General features: G+C 40.0%; 1 protein-coding gene across 2 annotated transcripts in view; it reads right to left on the bottom strand.

Moving 5' to 3' along the window:
* Positions 1–12,985, bottom strand: part of MTHFD1L (methylenetetrahydrofolate dehydrogenase (NADP+ dependent) 1 like) — a 161,544-nt gene that overhangs the window by 83,182 nt on the left and 65,377 nt on the right. For both annotated transcript variants that reach the window (XM_074580403.1, XM_074580406.1), the window contains one exon: positions 12,493–12,604. In XM_074580403.1, coding sequence (XP_074436504.1) covers positions 12,493–12,604 — 112 coding nt within the window. The remainder of the gene's footprint in view (positions 1–12,492; positions 12,605–12,985) is intronic.

Here is a 12,985-nt window from a genome sequence, read left to right as displayed (position 1 = left end):
TATTTGTACATTATTAACAATTTTAATTATAAAAGCTTTCAGAAAACAAAGCACTCCTGCCTGCAGATTCAGAACAATGACTCAGAAAATAAAAAGCAAAAAATGGTTTCTCCAACATGATGGAAACGTCTGAACAAACCTAATTCTTGTGCAAGTAGTCCACAAAAAGAACATTAGATTTCAGTACCAAAAAAGCCAGTAACACAAACAAACAAAAAAAAATCATCTAATAAAGAGCTTTCATTTTCAAATGATATTAAAAATAAACCATCCACTAAAATTAAAATTCAGCCTTTGAAATGGGACTTGAACTCTTTATGTGTACTCTACCCTGCTGACCCTTGCTAAAGGGTGTAAGTCAATATGAAATACTCACAAATGGAGAGAGGATGATGGATTTTCTGCCAAATAACCCTAAGCAAAAGTAACGCTGTTAGCTAGGGAGCCAGCTTTTATTTCCTCTGCCAAGTGATGAATTAAGAGAACTTCCTAGCATATATGCTTTACTGTTTGCATTTATTTAACCTCTGGTTCTTTCTTCTTATAAATAAAAACAATACAACCAGTAGGTAACAAAAGAACAAAAGGAACTGCTTATTTGCTTCTTATGAGTTGGGAGTTTTAAAACTAATTAAGATTGCTAACTTGAGGAGGGAAGGAAAAACAAACAGGACAGAAGTTGCAATGTCATCAGTTTCTACTTGGTGGAACGGTATTTTATTTATCAGGAACTGGGCAGTGCCTCTACTTTCTGAATGAATGACAGATCCTTCCTATCTATTTTTACCTCTGGAGAAGTGTCCTGAGACCGAGAATAATGGATAGCCCTTAACAGTTGTACACTCCATACTTTTAATTTATGAAAGTCATTGACAGAGGAAAGAATCGTGTTAAGCTCTAACGTGTTGCAGAAGAGGTCAACATACAGAGCATTAGAATACCATGTCAGCTTGTCAGTGAATTCCTGATGCATGTTTAAGTACTGGCAGCTGCCATGGCTCTACAAGACCCCTGTTACCTTAAAATTCCTATTACTGTAGTGTTTGGCATCTCCCCATTTGCTATGGTGAGACAGTTCTCGCCCCTAAGAAAGTTTATAAACTGAATAAACAAATCGGGAAGAATGAGATTAAATATGCAGACCTGGAGGCTGAAATTACTTGCTTAAGGCCATGAAGCTAGTCAAGGATGGAGGTGGTAACATGATGATGCCTCCTGACACGCATTACAGTGCCTCAGCCACTAGACCAGGAGTTTTTATGGAACTTGCGCTGCTGGTGGCAAAGGACGGTCTCAGCAGCTCTGCCTCCTTGTCTTTTACTGGGCAAGAAAGAGGAGGAAGGACAGGGCTCCTCAAGACACAAGCTTCTCAGAAGCCAGCCAGCAGGAACATTCACGTTGCCCTTCCTGCCTCCCCATTGTCATCCCCCAGGCAATACAATCCCAACCCAAACACTGTCTCACTATATTTCCCTTCTACTCTGAAAACCCATATGAAGAAAACAAAGCATGGCTCTCTCAAATAAGGTATGTATGTCCAGTTGCCGCTTGCTTCTGACCCAGACAGTTCAGTTCTGGTGTGACACTTCATTCAGCGCGTGACCGACACACACACATGCCACTTCACAGCTCTTAGCCTGTGAGAAAACCATTTAATTCCTTTGCCAGTGAGGCACAGAGGAGCATCCACCCACCAGCAAAGTTTCAAAAAAACCCAAACTTAAAAACAACCATGCAAGGCCACACTACCTCTTCATTATTTTCTATCATGTCATTGTTATGTTTGAATTCATGGGTGAAGCAATTTAAAACTCCTTTAAATGTACTAATTAAAATGCTTGGTCTCTCACATGACATCTGGCCTGAGAACAGTGGTGACTGCTGGTCGCTAGGAGGAAAGGCAGTCAAATACACAGTTTTGTAATTCTGCAGGGTAGCCTTTCTGAGAAGATGGTACGTTACTATTAATTACACAAGTTCTAACAGAAAGGAAAAGACAGACAGAGTTGCTACACTAGAGAATGAGCGTCAGAGCCTGCAAAGGAAATGAAAACAAATTGCAAGCGTCTTTAGCCACAGAAATTAAAAAGTAGAAGCTAATAAAGTGAGGTACTAAAGATGGAATTAAAAAAACCAAAACACATAAGAACTGAATGCACTACTCTTAACAAAGAGTGAATCAGGAATTTCAAAATCCCAGAAGAAAAAACCCCAAACATAAAGCTTGTATAAGCATTTTAAATAACCTCCTTTTCTCCTGGTGCCTTGTATCTGAAAAGTATCAACCCCTGTATTTAAGTAATGTAAGAGGAGTGGGGGAAATCAGAGTGACTACAGGCTTAATGGTTTTCATGCACTTTTTTAAGAAAAGAATAATTTTTAAAAAATGGAGATAAGAAAGAACTATAACCTTTGTCTACCAGAGGCAGGCTATGTCAGATACAACCCTTTATCCAGTAACAAAAATGTGACAACGTCTCATCAACGTGGCCTTCAGGAAAAAAAAACCCTGCTACAGCAATACACAGGAACGTGTTAGCAAGGCTAGAAAATTATTATGATTGCATGATTAAGAGAGAAGAGAACAGGCAGCCTTGACAGGAGAACTGTGGGACAGGAGAGAGGACCAGCCTGGGGGCTCTCCTTTACTATCCACTAAACAACCTCAGCAGAAAGACTGAGGCGCGATGCTAGTGATGCCAAAATTTGAAAGCATCACCAAAGTGGAGAGGAACTAGGATATCACACAGGAAAAAGCTGCTGTGATGTTTAGGAAGAAATGAAGAGAAACAGAATGAAAGTTTTTAGTAAACAGTCATTGCCATTGGAGATTAATGACAAAAATCTGACCTACAATTTGGGAACTTCATACTTGCAAACATCAGAGAAGAGTCTGGGAGCCTGACAGTATTAAGTTGATCACAGAATGAATGATGTACAGAAAATGAGAATGAAAATGTGACTGACCTGAGGATAAACACCATCAAGGTAAAAGTGACTTTGCAGAGCTCTGTGCGTGTACCTATGTTGAATTAAGTGAATACTGTAACAGATGCAGAAACTAAAAAAGCAGATAGGCTATGCCATAGGAATGACAAACCTAGCATTAATTATAAAAGATTAGAAAAGCTGTGCTTGTTTAGTCACAGACAGTATAAAAATTATCACCTGAGAGAGAGAAGACTGAGCTGGAACACAGTATTAGAGAACAAGACCAAATGAGTCCCAGTTGTCCATGGAAACCCAGCTAGCTTACCAGCAGTAGCAGCAAGAGTTAAAAATCCTAGCTAGTTTCAAACTGGAGCTCAGTCAGTTTATGAAGATCATCTGATATGCTTGTCAAATAAAGCAGAGAATTCAGCTAAATGGCTGATGATTTATAATCACATGTTCTTTTATTCCTGCAAATTGCTCCTCATCATTCTGGATATCAACAACAGATTTGGGAATGTACATTTACAAATACATTTTGTAGCGAGGGAATGCCAAGTGAATTTCTAACACTTTGTAGATTTATTTTTTTTTTTTTCAAAGGGAAAAAGGTAAAGTCTCACTACAAGACACTTCATAATTTGGGAGCTTTTCTCTTCAAAATAGCATCACCTCTCCTTATTGGGCAAAACACCACTTTTTTATGACAAGCGTAACATTATTTAGACATAATTCAATAGTTTGTATATAGTATTATCATACCAGCTTTCAGTTTTGAGTTTAGCTTTGCATAATTTACAAGCTTCCAAATTAATTCAACTCCGACATACAGTGACATATGATACCAAGGTCAATGCTAGAATTCTTCCTGACACACAAAACCATTCAGGACAGCTCTCTTCTACTCAATCTTCCTTCTGAAAAGCTTTAGTTTGCAATGTATCCTAAAGATCAGAACTGTCAGAAGAAAAAGTTTCAAGAGCTCTGCAGTGAAAACATGGAGTCGCTCAGAATTTTCTCAAGGACTCTGAATACACAAAGATATAAAAAGGGGTTTTGATTCTCATTTGGAATAATTCATAAATTATTTCAAGACTGTTTTAAGTATTTTCTGCAATAGAAAGTCATTTAAATCATTGTCACCTGACTTTCAGTGGCAGCAAGCCCTAAGCAAGGGATGCATGATTTGCACCCAGATTATCTGTGACAAGGCAGTAAATCAGCTCAGCTTTCAGGAACTTTGACTTCCTGTCAGTAAAGGAAAATGTGTTGCACGACATCTCGTCTCTGAAGATTTTTCAGCTTACCGGTAAAGAAAATTTGCTAAGATTTTAAAAGCAAAGGGGAAACAGGAGAAGATTTTTTTGTTGCCACTCTACGACACGTGAAAGAAATGGATTTACTGGATTTACTTTTACTGCACCCGGGATGTGAATGGCATCACTATTCACAAGTGAACGGCAGAGATTCACAGATCTTCTAGCAGTAATGGTACCTTATTTTGCAGTTTGTGGTACCACCGTGCCTTGTACTACTAAATCATGATTTCCAGAGCCTTGCAGCAATACTGACTAGCACAGTATCACCTTCCTCCCCAACACCCCACCACCAGTTGTGCTAAGCGCAGCTGCTTGAGCAGCTGCACCATGAATGGGATCAGAGAAAACACTGTAAAGTTTTGAACATCCCTTATCTATTTTGTAGCACACACGTTTCAGAGTATGTCAGTTACACCTAAGCTGACAATGCTTGTACCATGGAACCTTAGCCTTGCTTTGACACTTAAAGCAAGAAAAAACCCACAGTGGTTCAAAGAGCAAAATATTGGAACGTAATCGCATTACATTTTGTTTCTTGTGAAAATAAGGACTGAAGACGTCAGAGTTGAACTAACACAAGGTAGAAAGACGCTGGACAGAATCTTAAAAACTGAAGCTCTCTGGAGGGTCACTGCATGGAACCCCTTTCTAGTGGTATCGAGCAACAAAAAGTATTAAAAAGAAATCATTGAACTCAACATTTAAATGTAATATAGTATCACATGTACTACTGGTGCCAAAAGAAGTTTAGCCAAAGTATTCGGACTTTATTTCCTTTTTTCGAAAAAGACTACTACTAGGAACATACTTTGGAGTGTCTTATGTTATTATAAAAAAATCTACTGAAGATTATTCACTTAGTGTATTAAACACACACAATTTTCATAAGGTTATACAACGTCTGCTCTGAGAGTGTGTAAACTGGATACCCTTTGAAATGCAACTTTGTATGTACTAAACAGATAGAGTAGCAAGCATCACTAGTTTATTCTAACGAGTACCAGCACAATAAAAAGAGTCAATTACTTAGCTTATGAAAATTTACTGCTTCTACTTGAGTTTATACCATTAAAATTGTGTGACAAAGCCTTTCCAATCACACCAAGTGGCCCATCTAAAGAAAGAAACAGAAAGTGAACCTTGTTTCAGGCACCAACAGTTTGCAATAACCCTCTTCTTGTCACCTGGTACGACACCAGGGAAGACAAAGTCACGCTCGACCTTGACCAGCGCAGTGTGCTCTCAGTGTTGAATGGGATGTGCTTATTGGGTGTAGGAAAGAAAGCAACTGCCAAACATACAGTCCAAGCCTGAAAAACAAACTTCAGAAGGACTTTGTTTAAGATTCCAAAAACATATTCATGCTTCGCTTTTCTTCTGATTTACAACAACCCCTTTCCTAAGCTGAAACACCTTCAAGGGATTAAAAAGATGGATGGGGAAATCTGCTGAGTTGTTTATTGCAATAACTTCTGACACACTGACAAATATGATTCAGGAAAGCTCATTTCTCTTCCTCTTTCATCCTTTAAGTCTTCAAACCTCCTCTTGGGCAGCCTGCATTCACTGACTAAAAGACCTAATAGTTCATCCTTTCTATGTGCCTTATCAAGAAACAAACTGACCTGTGCAGAAAAGGAACTTGGATTTTTAGAAGGTATTTTTGTTGCTTTAAGCCAACACAGGAGGAGGAATGAGCAGCAGAGAGATGTGATGTAACAAGCTGTGACCATGTTAAATGTGTTAAGCATCAGAAATGATTACTTCTTCTTCAGCAGAGCACCAGACTCATCACAAGGAGTAACTAGCTGCATTCTGTGTTGACAAAGTTACTAAAATTTCCCTGTCCTTTCTTTGGTTTATTGATATCTCCTTTCCCTTCTTACCAAGGCTGCCTGCATGCATGCCCACAGGAGTAAACAAAGATCGCAAACCACTTTGCCTTCATGGTATGCCTGAAAGGTGACAACTTAGTATGGGTTCTGTAGTCTAGGGCCCTCCATTTCTGGGTGCAAATCAAGGCACCTCTCTCTAAACAAACCTCTGTCCCTAGAGAGACATTTGAGACATCAGCAACCAGAATAAATTCCATCTCATTGACGCTTCCTTTGCACTCCTTCCTCTCCTTTCCCTGACACGTGACATGACTCCTGAAACCTACAGAACCTCTCACAATTTGCCTATTTGCAAACTACACCAATAATTTTTCCCCCCCTTGGAAACTACCACAAAAAAAGAAAACTGCTGGGTGAGTGGGATGGCAATACTACTGTGATAAAGGCCCATTTTCCCGTGCTTTGCCAGCTGCCTGTCAGTAGGCACTTGTCACCTCTTGCCCTTTGAGTAACTAGCAAGTCTTTCTAGGACAAGGACTCTATTTTTTGTTCTGCATACGTGCAGTGCTTATGACTGAGACTCTTAATTGGCAGCAGTTATGGTGTGATTGAACCCATACACTATCTCCCAAATCCTTGAGAAGTGTATGTGTGTTTAAGAACACCCAAAACTATTTTGTGAAATGTTTCTTTCCTATACCGCAGCATCTCATGTGGCAAAATAGCATCAAGAACACTTGCCTCCTTAAATAGTGTAATCTTTGGAGTTAAAATCAAGCATTTTACATCTACATCATAGATTGTGTTGGTCCAGACATGGCCCTTCTGCTGCCAGAGAAACAAATAAAACAATTCTTTGTTCACTTAAGACAATCACTCTAACCTATGCATCCAGAAAGCTGGTTAGTGTTCTTGTTTGCAAAAATTGCCATGACACTTCTGAAACAATGAAAATTTTCCTCAAAGCAATGGTGGGAAACTATGGAGAAAAGAAAGATGAGGCACAGAGGTCATTTCAGAAGAGGATTTCCAGCCAATCAAAGCACAATCCCCTGAAATATGAAAGAAGAACACAAGCACAAGGAGAAACTTGTGCAAAATTGAAGCTTTACAGAAGTGGCAAATTTATCCCCAGTGCTGTCAGTAACAACTTCAGTTGCAATTTACACCAGGTGTGGCCTTCAGTATTAACCAGCTTCTGTGGATCAGCCACAAGTTTGACGTTCCTACATCAGAGGAGAGCGATGAAGAACAAAAGGGGAATGAAAAAGGTTAACACCACAAAACAAAGCAAAAAATCCCCACAAAAGTAATTGGCTAAATACAGATAAAAATATATTTCCCCACTAAGTCACAGCACAAGACTCAGCCTAGACGCCAAGCTCCTTTCCTTGCCTCTGCTGAGATGTCAGCTGTCTTTGCTGTTTAACAGTTAAGGTGAACCAAAGCAAGTGCTGCAGAATTGGTTAAACAGGGCAGCTTAGGCAACCTTTCACACAAAAGGAAAATGAAATGTCAGAAACAGACATCATGCTGCTGCCAGAGGGGCTAGAGAGACGTGTGAGAGACCGCAAAGCCCTGACAGCAACTGTGAAGATGGGCACAGTCAATGTGACGCAGTCCAAGACTTCCCTGGCCATCGGCGTGGTGGTGGCCCAGGTGGCCAGTGCAAGGGCTGCCTGCGGCACACAGCCATCCTCCTCAGCCGGCCATGGTTGCACATAGCAAGGATGGGGGGAATTTGGAAGGAAACGGGCCCGAAGCAGTAAAAGCCTGAGAAGACAAACAAGCGCAAAGCCACCCAGTGCTAGCCGAGACATCGCACTAAAAGTTCACTGGTAAAACTCGTACCGAGGGAACTCAAAATCAGAGCAAAAAGACTGAGCTGTCAGTACGCAGCAACAAGGCTCGGGGAAGAGGGAATGGACAAGCTGAGCTAAAAGGCTTAGGCTGTCTTGAATTTAATGAGGGCCTGTGATTCACTTGGATACCTGAAGCTGAAGCAGGGAATGCCTTCAATTAGTGAGAGTTCACAACAGGACTCAGCGGTTAAACTTTGTTTAGATTTTTTTTTTTTTTTAACACCAGACTGTCTACATCATTGTTAACCAACACTACTCAAAAGGCACAGCACGTTGCATTTTCCAGCTGCAGAGCACGCAGAGAAACGGGCAACGCAGGCCAGAGAGACAAAATAAGGTTTAAAAATAAATTTTAAAAGAACATTTTGCAAGGCTTTTTTTCTGGCCTTGGCCATGGCACGTGGTCACGCGAACAGTGGGATCTACACAACAGATTGGTTTTTTGCTGCTGGCTGTCCCAATTCACCCTCCCCTGCACCAGCTCCGGTGTTTTTGTGACTCTGGGCTGAACTGCTTCTCTGTTAAGTCAGCAGAAAACTAAGCCAACACAAAGTGCAATAGGTTTCTGCCGGGATGTCATGCAAAAACACTTGAGCACAGGCTGAGAAAGGAGACAGGCTTAGCTGCTCTGGCAATGCAGGCTCAGTCTGATTAGCTAGTAGCTTTACTGGCACTTTAAAGCTTCAAATGAGGCTATAATATTATAAATATTTATTTCAGCAAAAGCGCCATCTTATGTGGCATTATCTCATCTTCCCCCTGTCGCACACATAACCGCTTGCCCAGCCACTGTCTGTGAGGGGAAGGAAGGGGATTTTTTTGTTGTAGTTGTTTTCAATCAGGACCAACTCTCCAGTTTAGTTTATCACGTGGCTCTATGAACAGGTGTGCTGGCCAGAGAGGGGTTGCATAGGACTGGAAACAAGCAGCTGGAGGAAGGAGGCTGCTTAAGTCGGGACAGAAAATAAAAAAAATCTGTATTTGTGAAACTGTGGTGCAAGCTCAGGCCATGCTATTCTCCTTAGTACTGTCTACACACTTAGCAGGAGATTCTGCTCTGAAACAACTACGGCTTAAGTAAAAATAAAGTAAGAAATAAGAAATATATAAAAATAAATTAAATATGTAAATAATAAATAGATAAATATATAAAGAATAAATATATAATTATATACATTATATGTATCATCATCCCATCTCACAGTGAGTGAGCTAGCATACGCATATTAAGATATTTATTCTACTATACAGGAAATTAATTTAATTGCAGACCCTGTCACAGATTTCTTATGTTCCAGCTTTGGAAGCAGCTGCACAAAGCTGAGAGCCAATCTCATAGCTCGCGGTCCCTATAATGCCTCTCCCGGCCATGCAGTTCTGCCACTTACCTTATGCCGTTTCCAGCACCTCTGAGACTCTTTCATGAGCTTATGCAACTAACCTACATGGCAAAACATGAACTCCAATTGCTCATACAAGAATCTAATGAGTGCCAGATCCAATGTGAGGAAAGGAGGAACTGCACGAGAACAGTGGCAAGAGAAATGTGGAGCAGTGAAAATTTTTACTTTTAAGCAAGAGGGAGTAACCAAAGTTGTTCAGCTAGTTACAGAACTGCGGCATGGCTGTCCTGCGTTCCTACCGTCTGAATTAACTACAGCTTTGCCCCAACGAGTTTCCACAGCTGTACGGGGTTCAGGCCCACGCCACACCGAGCAGAATGTGGTTGAGTTTCTTGCTAACTGCTTTGCTGTGTAGCTTGCCAGGCAATGGGCTCTCTGCCTGAACGGACATAACCTCAATGTCGACCAGGGCACACTTTGTAGCTGTCATTTTAGACCAGTTGTGTAGGGTAGGATAGGCAAGTATTTAATAAACCAGCAAGTGCTACATGTAGTCTCTGCTCTTGTGTTCTGACTAGTTACCAGAAAGAAGGTATTTTTTTTAAAACATAAAGCTTACGGTAATTACAACCGTTAGAACAACCATTGGCACTTGTGACTACCTGCAAAGTTTATTTAAGTAGGCCACTCTAGGAACTATTGCTTTTAATAATCTAACAAGGATCTAAAAATCATGCTGAAGTTCTCTACTCAGCAGAGCAAAGGCAATCTCATTTTAAAGCCAGTTTCACAGGGATTTGTGTTCTGTAGAACAAAATCTGAACAAGAGCCTTTAGCTGGCAACACACAAAGGTTTTCCTCTGTTGCAGCTACGCCGCTTTGTCTCCCAACAGAGAAACTGGGGCCAAAGACGAACAAAGCAAAAAAGACTGTTAAAGACAAACAGGTGGATAAGATCAAAAAAAAGCATAAAATGCAAGGATATGCCCTCAGTGCGCTGAATGGAGGGGAATCCAAATCCAAGGTGATACTTTTTGGGCTCCAAAACCCGGATCAAGACTCAAGACTGCTGCCAACCTACTTCCATTCCGCTGATACAAGGCAAACTTCCCACTTGAAAAGATTGCTCACTGCAGAAACAAGGTCACTTCACCCAATGAAGATGAAAATGTTAGCTACCCTACACGCTTTTGCTCTTCATTCCACAAAGCCATATAACAACACACATGGCTCAATGAAATGCCAATTCTGTTATCATTAAATAAGCGTATTCAGAATGCAAAATGTTCCTACTTTGAATGGATGTTTGTTTATTAGAGGGAAATGAACAGACCCTTCAGCTGTACAATAGTAACACTGAAGAAAACAACCTTTTTCCTTGACATGAGCATTTTAAAAAGGAAACACAAAACACCCAACACGTGCCCAGACTACCTTGAAAACCTCATGTTTCACCACTTTAAGTGCAATACTTTATTTCCTACACAGGTCAGCACTTCCCTAGTTACTCCTACCTAAGCGTAAGAAGTGAGAGCAGAATGCTGAACCAAACTTTTCCCAAAAATACTCTTCCTAACAAAATATTACATGCAAATGTCCAACAATCTTTGCAAATTATATTGAATCAGAAGGGCAGAGGTTAGCAAAACTGACTCTAGGAATTAACGTTGTTAACAATATCATAACAAGGATCTAAAAATCATTCTGGGCACTTTGCACATTTGAAAAAAAAAGATGGAGAACACTTCTAGGCACAGAATACTTAGGGAGATCAGAAACTTACTTCTACAAAGATGAACAAGCAAAAAAGAGAAAATAGAAAACTAATAATATTAGTTAAAAAGAAGAAAGCCCTCAAGATAACGGAATACTCACAAATAGAATTTCTACCTGTTCAACCTTTTTGTTGTTACTCAGAGAATGTCAGTGTGATGTATTCCTTTAGGTTTTTTTGAAAGTCAATATGATCTACAACAGGTTTCAATCCTTTATTTTTTTATTGGTATTAATTTTTGTTACTTTTTAAGATTTCTGTAAGAAGATACCCATCTATCTTCCTGTTCACTAGCCAACAACTTTGTATAAGAAACCTTTCTATTCTCTATCTGTAAATATGCAGGTTGATTCATATCATAACAAAAAGCATAAGCATTCTATAACAATGCAAACAACTCCCCCCTTCTTTCTATGATTACCAATGAATTTAAATAGAAACAGTACTTTCAAGTGATTTGGTTCCCTTTATATAATTTACAGCAATACATAAGCATGCCATAAGCATATACATAGATGTTTCTCTGCGAGTTTAAGGGTGCTAGCAGAAGAAACCTCATGTTTCACATCACTGCACCTCTTCAAGGGCATTGTTCCACAGGTACTCAAAGTTCAACTTTAGGACTAACGTAAGCCAACCTGTCTGTTCAGGACGCAGAAGAGAATGGCTGCGCAGTGCAAAGGCATTACTACTGCAAAGTAGCAACACCCCTTTCATTTTATTCTGAAGTTTAAACACACACAACAATTTTTATAAATACTAGTTCACTGTAGAGCCACAAGTTTATTTTGCCTGTGACCATAACAGCAAGTTCTACGTGTCTATTGTTGCTTGTGCAGGCTGAATTCTTAATATGAAAAGAGTCTGCCCACCCACCCACATGCTTTCATGGGAACAGGAGGGCCTCACGGTGAGGTTTTACAATGCAGCTGGACCAATCTAATGGCTCACTGCCACCAAAATAAGGCAGTCTTACTCTGTCTTCTACCACCTTTCCTCTGCTGTTCCTCTGTACTGGCTCAGGGACATCTGAACCCTGATTTGCCTGAGTTTGCTGAATTGGCAGAGAAATATTTCAGCAGGAAAAGGGAATGGTTTCTGCCTGTTTACCAAGGAGGTCAGATGAATACTAATACAAGGAACTACAGGATACTTCTTTCAATGCAATCCAGTCATTTAACTGGTTCAGCCACCTTGTGGAATCTCAAACATGGTGACAGGAATGCTTGAGACAAAGGGCAAGGTGACAGAAGAAGCATTTTGGGTTTTTTTTACACATTCAATTAAAGATTATTTAAGATTATTATTAATATTAGTATAAAGTGAAGTAGCATTCTTACCTTTCACTGCTATTTTATCCGTTCACTTACATCATGGTTTGCCAACTTTCCAATAAACCATAATATAATAAACAAAATAATTACTTACCTACAAATCCTTTCTCTCCAACTAATTTAAGGGCAATTTTATCTGCCAAAACAGAAGAATTTCCATGTGCAATGTTAGCAAAAGGTCCAGCGTGAACAAATACTGGTGTTCCCTGAATGATAAAAAAAATATATCATTCATTTAATGGATAGGTAAGAACACAAGCTCAATATTCTTGCAGACTAATCAAAATTGTACAAAAATCGAAAGTATATATAATGAGTAAGCACTGCTAGATAATTCGGGGGCAGGTAGGTACATCTCAGGTGCTTGAGACCCCATTTGTGTCAGAACTGGCTTCAATCACAGAAAGGTAACAGACCGCAGTGCAACCTGTAGGTAATTTACACAACTTCTCTCCCAATCCTGTACTACTGTTTCATACTTCCCATGCCCTAATGCTACGGCGTGCTACGGTACTACAGTCAGCACTGAGTGCGTGGCTGCAGACGGTACACAAATAGAGCCCAGCTCCTACCCGACTCCATCCCTT

The sequence above is a fragment of the Larus michahellis genome, chromosome 3 (assembly GCF_964199755.1).
Source record: "Larus michahellis chromosome 3, bLarMic1.1, whole genome shotgun sequence".
Lineage (NCBI taxonomy): Eukaryota > Metazoa > Chordata > Aves > Charadriiformes > Laridae > Larus > Larus michahellis.
The sequence above is the reverse complement of the archived record's forward strand: the minus strand, read 5'-3'. Positions and strand labels throughout refer to the sequence as shown.